This window comes from Oryza brachyantha, chromosome 3, assembly GCF_000231095.2.
Source record: "Oryza brachyantha chromosome 3, ObraRS2, whole genome shotgun sequence".
NCBI lineage: Eukaryota > Viridiplantae > Streptophyta > Magnoliopsida > Poales > Poaceae > Oryza > Oryza brachyantha.
In genome coordinates this window covers 12,058,747-12,072,281 of record NC_023165.2, presented here as the reverse complement: position 1 = coordinate 12,072,281, position 13,535 = coordinate 12,058,747, and the positions used below count along the sequence as shown (strand labels likewise).

General features: G+C 38.2%; 2 protein-coding genes across 3 annotated transcripts; one reads left to right on the top strand and one right to left on the bottom strand.

Annotated features, from left to right (window-relative positions):
* Positions 1–1,464: 1,464 nt before the first annotated feature.
* LOC102719186 lies at positions 1,465–6,051 on the top strand. Of its 2 annotated transcripts, none has more exons than XM_015835359.2 (8): positions 1,465–1,830; positions 2,527–2,534; positions 2,671–2,837; positions 2,918–3,156; positions 3,258–3,516; positions 4,213–4,392; positions 5,339–5,494; positions 5,593–6,051. In XM_015835359.2, the coding sequence occupies exons 3-8, from the start codon at positions 2,835–2,837 to the stop codon at positions 5,767–5,769; spliced, it is 1,014 nt and encodes a 337-aa protein (XP_015690845.1). In that variant the 5' UTR covers positions 1,465–1,830; positions 2,527–2,534; positions 2,671–2,834; the 3' UTR covers positions 5,770–6,051. The 2 variants fall into 2 exon arrangements, with proteins under 2 accessions (XP_015690845.1, XP_006650107.1); XM_006650044.3 differs by having other exon boundaries at positions 2,616–2,837.
* LOC102709451 (probable protein S-acyltransferase 17) lies at positions 6,024–12,136 on the bottom strand. The gene is made up of 10 exons (XM_006651344.3): positions 11,848–12,136; positions 11,659–11,752; positions 10,218–10,312; positions 9,975–10,142; positions 9,642–9,714; positions 9,517–9,569; positions 8,947–9,038; positions 8,292–8,344; positions 8,088–8,213; positions 6,024–6,954 (listed from the first exon to the last, which is right to left on the bottom strand). The coding sequence occupies exons 1-10, from the start codon at positions 11,994–11,996 to the stop codon at positions 6,709–6,711; spliced, it is 1,149 nt and encodes a 382-aa protein (XP_006651407.1). The 5' UTR covers positions 11,997–12,136; the 3' UTR covers positions 6,024–6,708.
* Positions 12,137–13,535: the final 1,399 nt, after the last annotated feature.

The following is a 13,535-nucleotide window of genomic DNA, read 5'->3' as shown; positions in this document are numbered from 1 at the left end:
GGAGATCCAACTACAAGAAGACAGCCAGCCTGATGCTGCATTGCTTTGGTATCCCCCTGCGGGCTTCATCTGCCACAAAATGGCATGTCTTTTTCTTGGTTTTTTGACCCGAACAGATACTCTGAACTTTATAAAGAAAAATTAACTAGTGGGATTGTGATTCTCTACCTTCAAAGTCACGTGATTTTAGAGCATCCTAGCAGTTTATCTAAATTTGATCATCTATATTTTTATTTGGATGATTATCTAAAGTAGTTTTATTTTTCATATCTTTTTATACTCCAGCAGAGCATCCATATATAGCATTCTTTATATCTCTTTGGAAGATGAAGAGAACATCCGAATACGTAGTTTCTTCTCTTCTAATATAGATGACATTAAAAAATAGAGAATATGATAGATGTTCTGCTTGAGCTTAATTTTTATCCTCCATCCTCAATTTTTAAAATAGTGAATGAGGTAGATATACTGTTGGGATACTTTTATTACCGACATGTATGTCCGACCAACTTTTGAACCTAAGATGGTGTTTAGATTGTGAAAATTTTTGGAAGAAGTGTCATGTCAAATATTTGACCGGATGTCGAAAGGGATTTTCGGACACGAATGAAAAAACGAATTTCATGGCTAGCCTAGAAACCGCGAGACGAATCTTTTGAGCCTAATTAAATCGTCATTAGCACATGTTGGTTACTGTAGCATTTATGGTTAATCATGGATTAATTAGACTCAAAAGATTCGTCTCAAGATTTCTTTCATAACTATGCAATTAGTTTTTTGGTTCATCTATGTTTAATGCTTTATTTAGGTGTCAAAAATTCGATGTGATATTTTTAGAAAAATTTTTTAGAAACTTGTTAAACAAGGCCTATGTGTCAATGACAAAGCCGTCATAACTTTAAGACCGAGGATCTCAGTCCATCGCCAAGAGGTTCTAAGTGTAAAGTAATAAAAATAAATAGTAAATTTAATCTGTGGGGTTGATAGCTAGTTTAATTAATGAGATAGTAATACTATAGAGGTAGTACCATAAATGATACAGCCACCAAATCAGGAGACGTTTTGGGCACAATATTACTCCATCCGACTGAATCCATAAACTCCCTCCACATCGATAATTATTGTTCATTTAATAACAACGAGATCTTGTAAATCTATATTTAACTGTAATTAATATACATATAATAAGTATTTATTTATTTTATTAGATACCCTTTATGACTCGTATATACTTCGTGTTCCCAAACTAAATATTTTAAAAATTATATAATAATCAAAGTCTTAAATTTTTAATCACGCCCTCATCTAAAAACGAACTAAAATTACAATGGAACTGAAGGAAGACGTGATCACGTGAACTGCGACTGTGAGTCGGTTCAAAGCTGGAAGCCGCCATTTGGTTGTTCATGGTGAGTAGTATAACGAGTAGTAGCAGATGCAGGAAGCAGAAGAAATCCCAGGGCCCAGGCCATCTCTGCTCACCACGGTCTCCACCTCGCCTTTCACCTACTCCTAGTACCCTCCACCTCCTCCTCCATGCTTTCGCTTTCTTGGGCAGTCGATTTGGTCCAAGCAACCAAGCTCCCGCGACGTCACGATCTCGCCTCCCTCTTTTTCTTGCTTTGCCTTGCCTGCCTCCCTCTCCTGGCAGATTTCTCAGCTTCCTCCTGACCTCCCGTGTTTCGCCCAGCCGACAGTCACCTCCTCCGTCTCCGTTCCTTGAGGTTCTTGGGGGCCAAGAAGCGAGGAGGGGAACCAACCAACCAACCTGGGCAGCTCAATTCGTGGAATGCTGCTGCGTCGCCTGCCTCCTAGACGATGACACGTCAGGTAAAAGGAGAAGTCTTTGGCGGTGCCGATGAGGTTTTCTGTTCTGTCTCGCCATTGATTTGATTGGATTGAAATAGCACCTCAAGATTGGGGTTTGGTTGTTAGTTTCTCATTTGGGGGGCATCCGGTTTTGAGTTCAAGGAGTTTGGGGATTCTTGGTCATGGTCAGTTCTGATGTTTGTCCTAATCTCGAGTTTAAGATTATTAGTGTCTGGTGGATAAATTTCTCTGCTTGTTCTTCTTGTTATCTTTTTGAATACCAGTGAGGGATTTTCTTTATCTGCATTGTGTATTTGTGTTGCTGGCTGAGACCTATCATTCTTCTTACTGGGAATTTCCAATGGATTAGACTCTTCTTAGTTTCATTACAAATTTCTATTTACGCTTGGTGATTTGTTTTGAGGGCTGTGTTATTCAAGATGTTTTTGTAGGTGATTGAGAATGGCTATCTGTCGTCTGAAGAAAATTGGGTCTTTCTTTTATTTCCCTCTCCCTTTCATATCGCTTTCGGTTTCAGATGCAAAGAAGTTTGTTCTGCAGACCACTTCACTACTAGTAGCCGTCACTTTTCAGTGTTTCCGTAATCAAACCTGACATGACAGAGATTTTTGTAAATGCAACTATGTACAACCTTTATCATAATTGCTGTATTTTGCCTTTTATAGCTCAGAATCACAATTCGGGTTAATATTTTAGGTGGCAAGGTACGTAAAAACGCTCTGAAGCTACTGCAACTCTTCAAGTGGAGCACATCTTTTCCCCTCTGGGTTGACGATTTCTTGCAGTTATCGTAAGCTGACATTTGTGACATGACAACATCTGCATCTCTCTTTGGTGAAGACCTGATTAGAAGTACTATATACATCAACATTAACGCATTGTAATTCACTACGAAAGGAGAGCTGCTTTAACAATGAGGGCATGCAAGTTGACTTGTGCAAATGACACTACATGGGTAAACTAGCAGTCAGTTAATCTATGCTGGTGGCCTGGTGCAAGAGAAAATGGTAATCTATTAGGTAATTTTATTGCTTTGTTTCCGTATTCATTGTTTACATTACCTGACTACTGAATTTCACTATTGCAGAGCGTGTATTCATTGAAAAGTCCAAAGGGTCCATTGCTTCCTCTGCGATCAGTTCTTGTCTTCTTAATTGCATTATTTGGATTCTATGTCTGCTACTTCTCCTTTAACGAAATAACTTTAGAAAGTAGAGAAAATTTGACCAGTAGAGAAGAACGAATAAGAAATCTTTGTGGAAGACGTGCAATTCCAAATGAGCTAAAGAAATATGTCCACTTCCCAAAACCTACAAGTTTCAGCAGGTAACTTTCTAGATAGAATCTCTTGTGTTAATCCTATGCTACATTAGATGTTTCTTTTGGTCCTCTTCCCATTCGTGTTTCTAAAATATTTCTATGTACAGGGGGGAGTGCGCGTGTACTCCAGTTCGTTATTTTGTTATCATTTCTATGCAAAGATCAGGAAGTGGGTGGTTTGAGACTTTGCTAAATAGCCACCCCAATGTCAGTTCAAATGGCGAAATTTTCTCGATAAGAGAGAGAAGAGAAAATATCTCATCTATTGTTAGGACCCTTGATAAGCTTTATAATCTGGATTGGTACACCAGTGCAGCAAAAAATCAATGCACAGCTGCATTCGGATTGAAGTGGATGCTGAATCAGGTACACTCCATTGCATAACCTTTTGGTGTCTATTCATAGGTTTAAATCAGTTACTAGTAGTTTCTTGTAAAATTCAAACCATTTCTTCACTCCAGATGTGGCAGAGCAAGCTATTATTGTTACCTATTCTTATAAGAACAGCTGATTCTTACATGGATGAAAACATCACAAATCTCTTGACATATATAATTTAGCCCTGGTATGTTTTAAGGCTCTAAATTCTGCTAAACTATTTAGTCACAGGTGACTAAATTGATCCATTTGGTCAATCCAATGTCATTTGGTTTGCCTTTGTGCATCTTAGATGCAGCGCCCAGTTTATCCATTATCTAAAAAGATGTTAAAAATGATTCTTTTGGGGGGTCAAGAGTCATCTTACAACTTAAATGTTCATGACAAAGGGAATTAGTTCTAAAAGGAAGAAATGGAAGCAATAATTTCAAGGCTAGGAACTACTCGACATCGGATGCTAGATATTTTTAGAATGCTGATGTGCTCATTTTAAGCAAATGTGTTTGTGAGCTTGTTCCTTGTATGGATATCCTCAAGTAGTTCAGTGCCCGTCACCATATATTCTTGTTATGGAAGCTATCTAACAGTGAAAATTCAATGACTTAAAATAGTAATTCATGCAAAGTTAAAAAAATATATTTGGATGATATAGACTATAAAACTTATTTATTCCATAATTTTCAGGGACTTATGGACCATTATCATGACATAGTTAATTATTTAAACAAGAAGGGTGTTGCGGTGATATTTTTGTTCAGGAGAAATGCATTGAGGAGGGTTATCTCTGTGTTGGCTAACGACTATGACAGAAAAGCAAAGCAGTTGAATGGCACCCACAAAGCACATGTTCACTCAAAGGAGGAGGTGCTTCTCATTTTCATACTCATGTGATCTTCTGAGATAGATTATCCAAAGCAATTTTTTCCTCGCTTTTTTTTTTTGAATTCCTTGTATGGATCAAATCACATAATACTGATGCGTTAGGAATATAAGTTTCCTAAAAAGGGTTCGAATTCTAGATGAGTCAAAATATTGGATAGTTTTAATTCTTGGTTTCATCCATGATGTTATTGCCGCTCCCATGTGTTCAATACAACTTTGCATGCTATAGCTGTTGTCATGGAGGCCTACTTAAGTTTGCATTGGTTCTGTCCTGATATATTAGTCTTATAGCGGTACACTAAGGAGGAACTTAGTGTCAATCTTTTTAAGTGAGGAAGGTGAGCGAGTAATGGGGAATCAGACACTGGACGTCGAGCAGCAGAACGTCTTGCCCTGCCATCTTCACGACATGCAGCCTCATATATTACAGTCTCAGCACTAACAGTATAGCACTAAAGCTACAGATTGCAATATGCTCACATCAATGATTCATTGAACGCTGAACTGTGAGCCTGCTATATGGAGGATTCGGGACACTTGATTTCCAAGTGTAATTCAAACTGCACTAGTCTTCTTAAGCCCAAGCCACTAACGTTTCTTCTTTTTTTGAAACGAAAACTAAAGTTATTTGTTAACTATGAGAAAATATTCAACATTTTGACTGGGACATGTTAGCCATGTATGTTCAATATAACAAAGTACCTTCTCATTCAACTGGATATGAGTATGATCAACCTCACCAAGGGAACTTACTGTCAATGCCATATGTGGGTTCTCATTGTACTTTTCAATGATCTATTCAGATGCTTTCTCATCCTTGTTTCTGGTTTGATCCATTTCTCATTTATGAGGACTGAAGAGTAACTTCGTCTTGTTCTTACTGCATTACCTAATCCTGTATTCCCGTTTATACTTTATGCTTTGGCAGGCTGAGATACTCGCCAGGTTCAAACCAAAGTTGGACATGCCAACTCTAATTCCAAGCATCAGAGGTGCTGAACAATCCATCAGAACTTGCCTGGATCACTTCAGCAGCACGCGCCACATGATCCTTTACTACGAGGATGTGATCCGCGATCAAAATGTACTGAAACACATAGAAATGGATCAGGCTACAGGCTAATGATCCAATGATCTTCATTTCCCCCCCAGGTTTCTGAAATAACATGTTTGTGCACGCAGGCATTGTCTCGAGTGCAAGAGTTCCTTGGGGTTCCGGTCATGAGGTTGTTCAGCAGACATGTGAAGATCCACACGAGTCCTCTTCCTGACCTTGTTGATAACTGGGAGGAAGTGAGTGAGAAGCTAAACGGGACAGAGTACGCCCATTTTATTGATGGTGCAGATTATGACAAGTGATTTGTTTGATTCCATCTTGATCCAACAAATGATATTTGTCTTGCACAAAAGAAGTTTTTTTTTTTTGCTCCCAAAAGCATAGGGATCTTTGTAGAAAAAAATACTTCAAAATTTACAGAAGGGAGGAAAGAAATGGAGGAATATGAGTTTTGATGCCCCTGTTAGAAATTGTATAGATTCTATGTTCTGTTTTGGGGGCAAATTTTCGTTTCCAGGCGATTCATCTATTATGTACTGATGACTGATGAGCATGATCAAAAGGTGGCTTACAATTGAGTTTCATCTCACTTTACTGAATATATATCATAAATTCCTATAGTTTCTTTTACAAGCACACGTCTCAAATGATTATAGATTCGTAACATGGATACAACTTGTGCCATGTGAGTGACCACCCGCTGATATTAAAAATGACAATATCAGCGTTTCTGCCATTACAGCTTTGATTAAACTTTCCTCAAATAAACCCTGTTAATAACAGCTCTATCTTGACTATTGAACGAAGCAATTTAGGATCTGCCCCAACCCACGACATGTACAATTTAGGGTCTACTGACAGCATGTGCTTACTGCTTACCAACCCCCTTAAAATGAAATACCAGCATAGATTCACCAGTAAAGAAATCAAACTGCCTTGATTCATAACAATGATAATGTACAATTCTCACTCCCACATGCTGTCAGTAGATTCTATATTTAAGGAAGTCATCAACTGGTAGTATACCTGCTGTTCAAACCTACTTTTCCAGGAGTGCAAAAATAAAAGCAACTTCAGCAGAGCCTATGTTTTTTTCAGTCTCTGTGTGTGATGCTCAATTCCTGATCAAGGTGATCCTCAGACTGTTTCTTCTATGGTATGGAAAAATTGTTTCTAATATTCTACAGGGATTTACAGCATAGAAGGTAATACAACAGGTGAAAGTTGCAACAGCATTCAAATCAATCCGATTTCCGGCGGGAAAATGACTGACGTTCTGACAAAGGAACGATAACCTCGCACAAGTTTCTGATCATTCCCTTGTCATATATGTTATTCTTCACAACTGGTTCATCAGCCTGGGAATGTGACCTGCAGAAGAATGCCTTCCATTTGCTTGGTGATGCTTTGCGCACTTCACCATTTGCAGCAGCCTTTTCCTGATTCACCTTTTTCTTCCACATAATATAGTCTTGCCATTTGAATGTCTGCAAGATATTCACAAGATGAAATTTGGAAACAAAAACCAAATCATAATTTTGTATTAGTAACACGTTAGAAGCTTAGTTTACTTTCTTTGGAACAATTGATTTGTTACTTCATAATGTCTAGCATCGTCTTTCTCTAGCAAGGGTTAACTCCAATTTAGCCTCTCAACTATCGGAAAAGTATGATTTACCTCTCAACTCTAATACCGCACACTTTCCCATCTGCAATTGTTCAGACCTGACGATTCGCCCCCTCGGCCCAAATCCAGAGTGGTTTTATCCTAAGTGGCATATATGTGTCCATCATCGGAGGCCTGGGACCCAGAACACGAGCCTTATTCCACTGCATGAGGCCATGGACTCAGGAAGCTAGAGTTGAAAGACTCGTCACTGCTGTTTTGAGCTTCAAACTTCAATAGAGATAAAGATAGAAAGAAAGGGGACTGGGAGGACTGGAGGAAGAAGAAAGGGTAGCTAGAGACTGACATGTGGGCCAGCGAACATAAGAAACTACTTCCTCTATATTACAATAGATGATGTTGTTGACTTTTTGTTACACGTTTAACCATTCATCTTATTCAAAAATTTTGTGCAAATACGTAAAAAAAAATTAAGTTATAATTTATATATTCGGTAATAATATTTACATAAGTTTTTTGAATATGGCGAATGGTCATACATGTAACAAAAATCAATGGCGTCGTCTCTTAAAACATGGAGGGAGTATTAATTTACTGACTGGATTGCTACTTGTGCTAGGGGGTAATTTGTCCGGTATGATCAGTTGGAGGGTGTAAAATGTCTGGTATTAAAGTTTTTTTTTAGGGTGGGGTGGGGGGGGGGGGGTAAGGCGTACTTTTGTGATAGTTGAAGCCTTGAAGGGGGTAAATCAAACTTAACCCTCGCATAAGTTATCCGACATGAATTAAGATGCTCTTTCTTCTCTTTTATCAAGAAAATAACCATAAGATCTAACGATTAGAAGTGCAAGGATGGAACTTTCAATAGACAAAATTGCTTTATTTAAATCAACAATACCCCAGTAGGACAAACATGAATGATGGGCAAAAGAATTGAGCACATTTTCTAATGGTTGATATGATATTTATTAGGTTTAGGCAATTAAGCCTTACCTCGTTCGTTGTTGTATTCATTAAGCAAAGATGTGTGTGGTAACCACAAAAGCCACCAAGGAGCAATGCTATTATAGCCAAAAAGACCGCTAACAGTATCTGTGTGTTATGCACAACAAGCAACCACTGCAAAAGTGATCGTGAGTTAAAACAGATATTCAATGTGTTTTTGAATTAAAAACTAAGTGCCTTCCTATATCATACCTGTGCAACATGTGGAAATAGGCCAGAGAATGAATTGTCGATGCCATAATAAACTGCCAACACAAAAAGAGGATTTGTTAGTAATGGGAAAAGGTATAGGTTAAAATGAAATAGGATAACAATAGAACATGTGAAATTCTCCAATTATTTACAAGTCATAGTGTACATGATTCTTTAAAGTTCCTTAAGTCAAATAATAAACTATAGAAATTCAGCAAGTTGGTGATGAAAGTCTGGTTAGTTTTAATTACCTCACACAATAAAAGAAAAACAATTTTATACACTTCATAAATGGAACGGTTAACATATGAATTGAGTAGTTCCTGATGAATAAGGGTGTGAGTTGTCTAGAAAGATCACTGTAAGGGCATGTTCAAGGGTATACAGACTACATCCTTACAGTGGATGAGAGTATAAAGACTATAATCATTAACAAAAAATATATTTTTAATACCATTCTGTCCTTTTTCCCATCCTCGTGCAGCAAAGTTTCCATTTTATAGGGGATGTAAGAGTTGTTAAGCTGTTGTTAACCGTAGCAATGTTGTTAACCATAGCAATGATGTTTGTCTCTCCTCTCTCATCCATGTCAGCAAATATTCCTAATTAGCAAGGCTAAGAGCCGCCTATTAATGACCATTGTACATGCCCTGACCTGTCAATATGTAGATAACTTTCCTTTCTTTTAATTCGCCAGCAAGAATGAAGCCAAGAACAACTGCTCCGTATAAACATAAAAGAAAATGCCTGTCACAAAATGCAGGGAACGACGTAATGTTATGTCATGGCAATAAAAACAAGTGTAAACTATATAACACAATAAAAGCATACCTTTTTTTTGATCTGTTAGATATCCAGCAGATAAGTCAAGATTAGCACTGCTGTTACTTACAATTCCAGACATAGTAATGTGACATAACAGGCTAGCATTTTGAGTAGGTTTCAGAATAATTGGATGCCCGGTTGCTTTGTCACACTAATCAATATTTCTAGGTTGGTGCTTTGAAGATTGAGAAAATATTGTGTTTTGAGGAAAAAAAATGAAAACTCTGTGGTGCTATTGCATTATGTAGCTAAAGAAGGTTAAAGAAATGCATCAAGCCATCAAGTTGCAAAAATGAAATGTACATTGGCGGATTGGCCTATTGGACTATCTAATTATGCCAAAAAAAAGAGAAAAGAGTATGAAGATGTTAACAACAAAAGAAATTTGAGTAGAACTTACCAAACTAAAAAGGCCACAAAATAGCGAGTATTTTTCTCCCCAATGCAGTTATTCTGTTCACACAAAGCTAAATTTAATATACAAACAAGGCAAAACCAATACCATAGAATAGAAAGTACAAGTACCATCCATCCACAGTGGTGATCAAACCGCGCAACACATTTATCACATATTCTACAGTGCTTTGCCCTGGCTGGTCTGCAAATTAAAGAACCATTGTTAGGATGTAAGAAAAGCTGACCGGTAGGAGGAGCAATGTAATACTGCTAGAAGAGTACGTAGTGGTCCAAAATTATTATCTTCAAATCAATAATTTCGCTACTTACACTTGTGCTGACTGCTCAAAAATAACTAGTCTATGAAATTCTATAAAGATACCAAAACAGTTACCATAAGAATATACTATTTACATGCTTTTAACTTTTAGCTATACTGTGATAACTTCATTTAAAGTGTACCTGGTAATCTTGCAGGTAGAACACTCTTTCTCCTCAAAAATGATGCCGTCATATGGATAGGCAGATAGATATTGAGAAACATTCTCGGTAGTGACAGTTCCAGGATCAGAAAAGCTAGTCAGCACAAAGAGTAAAGCACCAATAGCAACAGCCACAATGCTCAGGTATCTGCAAGAGAACAAATACAAATATCAAATGTCGGTAAAGTTATGCCTCACAAATTGGCCAATAGACATACGTTACCTGTGCAGCCCACTCACATAGTACCCAGGAATGTACTGGAAAGATGTCTGGACAATTATAAAATATGTTACCCCTATTATGGCTACATAAAAAACCTGTAGGTGAGAGAGAACAGCATCGAAATTAGCAAGCTGTGTTGAAGAAAGAGATAATTTTCCGATAAAACAATCCAACAATTATTCGAGTATTAAATGAAGCATGCAGAATAAAAGAATAACAGAATATCTGGGAGGAATAATATTTTTCTCATTAAAAAGAGAAAGACAAAGCACACGAAAAAGGAACACTACACACACACACACGCACAAACATATATATAAACAAAAATAGTTTGGCAGAAATATGGCATGTGCTAGAGCCTAGAATTAACATAAATAAAGGACATGAGGCACATGTCTCCTTTTTAGGAAGAACTCAGAGCTACAGTTGTGGTTGTTCGGGTAAGATTTTGACTGTGAGTAAGCTCACGATTTGACCCATAATCTATGAATTTGCCTAAAATTACTTTAGGTGTTACAAAAATTACCATTTAACCAAAATTTCTACATAAGGAGGCGCTGATGCATCTTTATCGTATATTCTTAAAGGTAATCAATGAAGTACCTATTCGATGCAAATAATCTAAACAGATCTCAACTACTAAAACCATGAAGTGGTCACAACAAGCAGCATGTCTCTATTACCCCACTTTATACTTCTTCCCAGTTTCCACCTTCCAGATCTCTCTCCTCTCTTGTTTGGTCCCTCCCTTCCACTTCTCTCTTCCTGGCCTCTCCAAGGTTGGAACGCTCAGGTAAGAACTAAGAAGTAACTACAGACCTAATGCACTTGCCATTCACTGCAATTGACCAATCATGACCAATGAGAGATAAGTACACACATATTCACAATGATCTTGTGTGCAATTGGTAGTAATATAAAAGGCGTGTAGTTGTAGAATTCTTAATATTTCTTTTTCACTAAAGGATTGCCTGACGGCCTCCATATAAACTTATAAATTTTAGCTAGAGAACATGCCAAGAAGTAACTACCACAAAGCCGAGCGGATTTTCGACTTCATTCAACAGCACAGCTCAATACCCCTCTTTCAATGGCAAACTTCTAAGCCACATGTTCATTGTTCCGCAGAAGTAGTGGTTTATACAATGCAGTACAAGTCACAGCCATGTGTTGCCATTGAATCAATAGTAACAAACCCCAACACATCCACAAAACTTAAACCAATCACATTACGATTCCACATAAGTTCTGCCATTTTCCGATTGAACTCAGGCATCAGGCGGCAATCACCCCATACTGTTCATTTCCGAATTCGAAGCAACAAGTGGCAACCCTCTCCACTGACGGACATATGATGCATCATCAAACGCACCCCAGCGAACTAGAAACAAGAGACAGTCCACAGACAGTGAGTAGCGAGTAGCAGCACATGTAGGCGCACCTGCAGGATCGGGTTGGGGCGTTCGCAGCAGTAGCGCTCGACGCCGAGGACGAGATCCCTGGCCCCATTGCCGCACGCCGCGTGGACGAGCCGCCTGCGCGCAGAAAGCCCCCCAAAACAATCCGGGTTACCACACCGAGAGGAGGAAGGAGGAGAAGGTCGCAGAGAGAGATGGGAGATGGGGCGCACAGGAAGTGGTGGTAGGCGCCGAAGGTGAGGAAGTGGTTGATGCGCTGCACGAAGGTGCCCTCGAAGATGGGCCACTGCCCGCAGAGGAAGGACACCACCACCAGCGCCGTCACCGACCCGTGCGCCACCAGCAGCCACGGCACGTCCATCCCGCCCCGCCGCCCACCCTCTCCGCTCCTCCTCCGCCGCCTCCTCCGATCCCGGCCCGGCCAAGTCAAAAAGGAATCGCTCGTTCGGACTCACCTACAAAGCCCAAGCCAAGCAAAGCGTCGTCTCCTCTCTCTCTCTCTCTCTTCTTTTCCTCTTGATTATTTTAATTTTACGGGCGGGCTGAGTGGTTGACTACTCTAGGCCCCCGTGAATGTCATATTAAATCTCTCGTTTGGACCCGTTTGAAACCCAAGATTACAAAGTCGCATGAATAAGGAAAACGTATGATTAAAATACCACACAAATTAAATTTATATAGGATTTTAAATACAGTAAAACTTTAAAACGGTTGTTCGGTTGACAATCTGGGAAAACGTACGAATAGTTATAAGAAAAACAAAGCATGAGGTGATACCTTGTACTCATTTTTCTCTAAAATCCCTCTAAAATAGCTCATTCTGTACACTCATGTGGATCCTAAGTGTCCTTGAAAATTATAATGATACGGTTGTAATTTTTCATGATTCAAAAGGTTTCAATGGATTGTTTTATAATTGGTATATGGTTTTTGTTGTTTCGAAGGGGTCTGAATTAGAATATAGGAACTCGAGAATTAAAAAATAGGGGGAAATAGATTAATAAGTGTTCGGAATGCAGCAATATTTTAACACAGTAATCATCGTTACACCTCCCATTCTCTCTTGTCATCAAGCAAAACAATAGGAAAAGAAAACACGAAGTTTGAGCAGATGTAAGGCAAGGAAAATTTTCATGCGTTGTGGCTTTTGCCACAACTCCTACAAATCAAACGCAATTACAGTGACTTATATTGCAGGAATTTAAAGGGTGTTTGTTTTCTCCCAGCTTTTTTTTTTAAGTCCTATCATATCGAATCTTTGAACACTAATTAGAAGTATTAAATATAGACTATTAATAAAACTCACTCCATACTCTGGATTATTTTGTGAGACGAATCTATTGAGCCTAATAAGTCCATGATTAGCGAATGTGATGCTATAGTAAACATTTGCTAATCGTGACTTAATTAGGCTTAAAAATGTCTAATTAAATAGCATTTATTTATGCAATTAATTTTGTTATCAATCTATATTTAATACTCCTAATTAACGTTCAAACATCCGATGTGACAAGGGACAAAAAAAAATCCCCGGATCCAACCAGCCACTAAGCTGAATGGTTTCATTTAAGATTCCACCAATCCAAGCATGCCCTTAACCGCTGAAAATTATCTATTTAGAAGTCTCATTTAGCTCATTTTCTAGTGAATGCTCACTTTGTTGTAAATAATTAACATTTAGGACATAATTTAATCAAACTTTTAAAATTCTGAGCCTCAACTTTGTACGACAATAAGTTTATAACATATGATAAGTTTGTGACAGTACATTTAACAAAAATCTGTGTGTACCATTTTTCTTTCTAGACTAAGCACTTAAGAAGTAATTGGTGGTCTACCAAATCTTATTCTAATCAACGTTAATTTTTTATGACCAGATAGATTAGATAAATTCGAAATG

What these genes read in the sequence shown, in the direction of transcription:
- LOC102719186 (XM_015835359.2), top strand. An exon ending in AAACCTACAAGTTTCAGCAG is followed by an intron (nt 3,157 to 3,257) that starts GTAACTTTCTAG and finishes TTCTATGTACAG; the next exon opens with GGGGGAGTGCGCGTGTACTC. An exon ending in ATGTTCACTCAAAGGAGGAG is followed by an intron (nt 4,393 to 5,338) that starts GTGCTTCTCATT and finishes ATGCTTTGGCAG; the next exon opens with GCTGAGATACTCGCCAGGTT.
- LOC102709451 (XM_006651344.3), bottom strand. Translation starts at nt 11,996, where the DNA reads ATGGACGTGCCGTGGCTGCTGGTGGCGCACGGGTCGGTGACGGCGCTG. An exon ending in GCCCCAACCCGATCCTGCAG is followed by an intron (nt 10,313 to 11,658) that starts GTGCGCCTACAT and finishes TCTCACCTACAG; the next exon opens with GTTTTTTATGTAGCCATAAT. An exon ending in TTTGTGGCCTTTTTAGTTTG is followed by an intron (nt 9,039 to 9,516) that starts GTAAGTTCTACT and finishes ATTTTGTGACAG; the next exon opens with GCATTTTCTTTTATGTTTAT.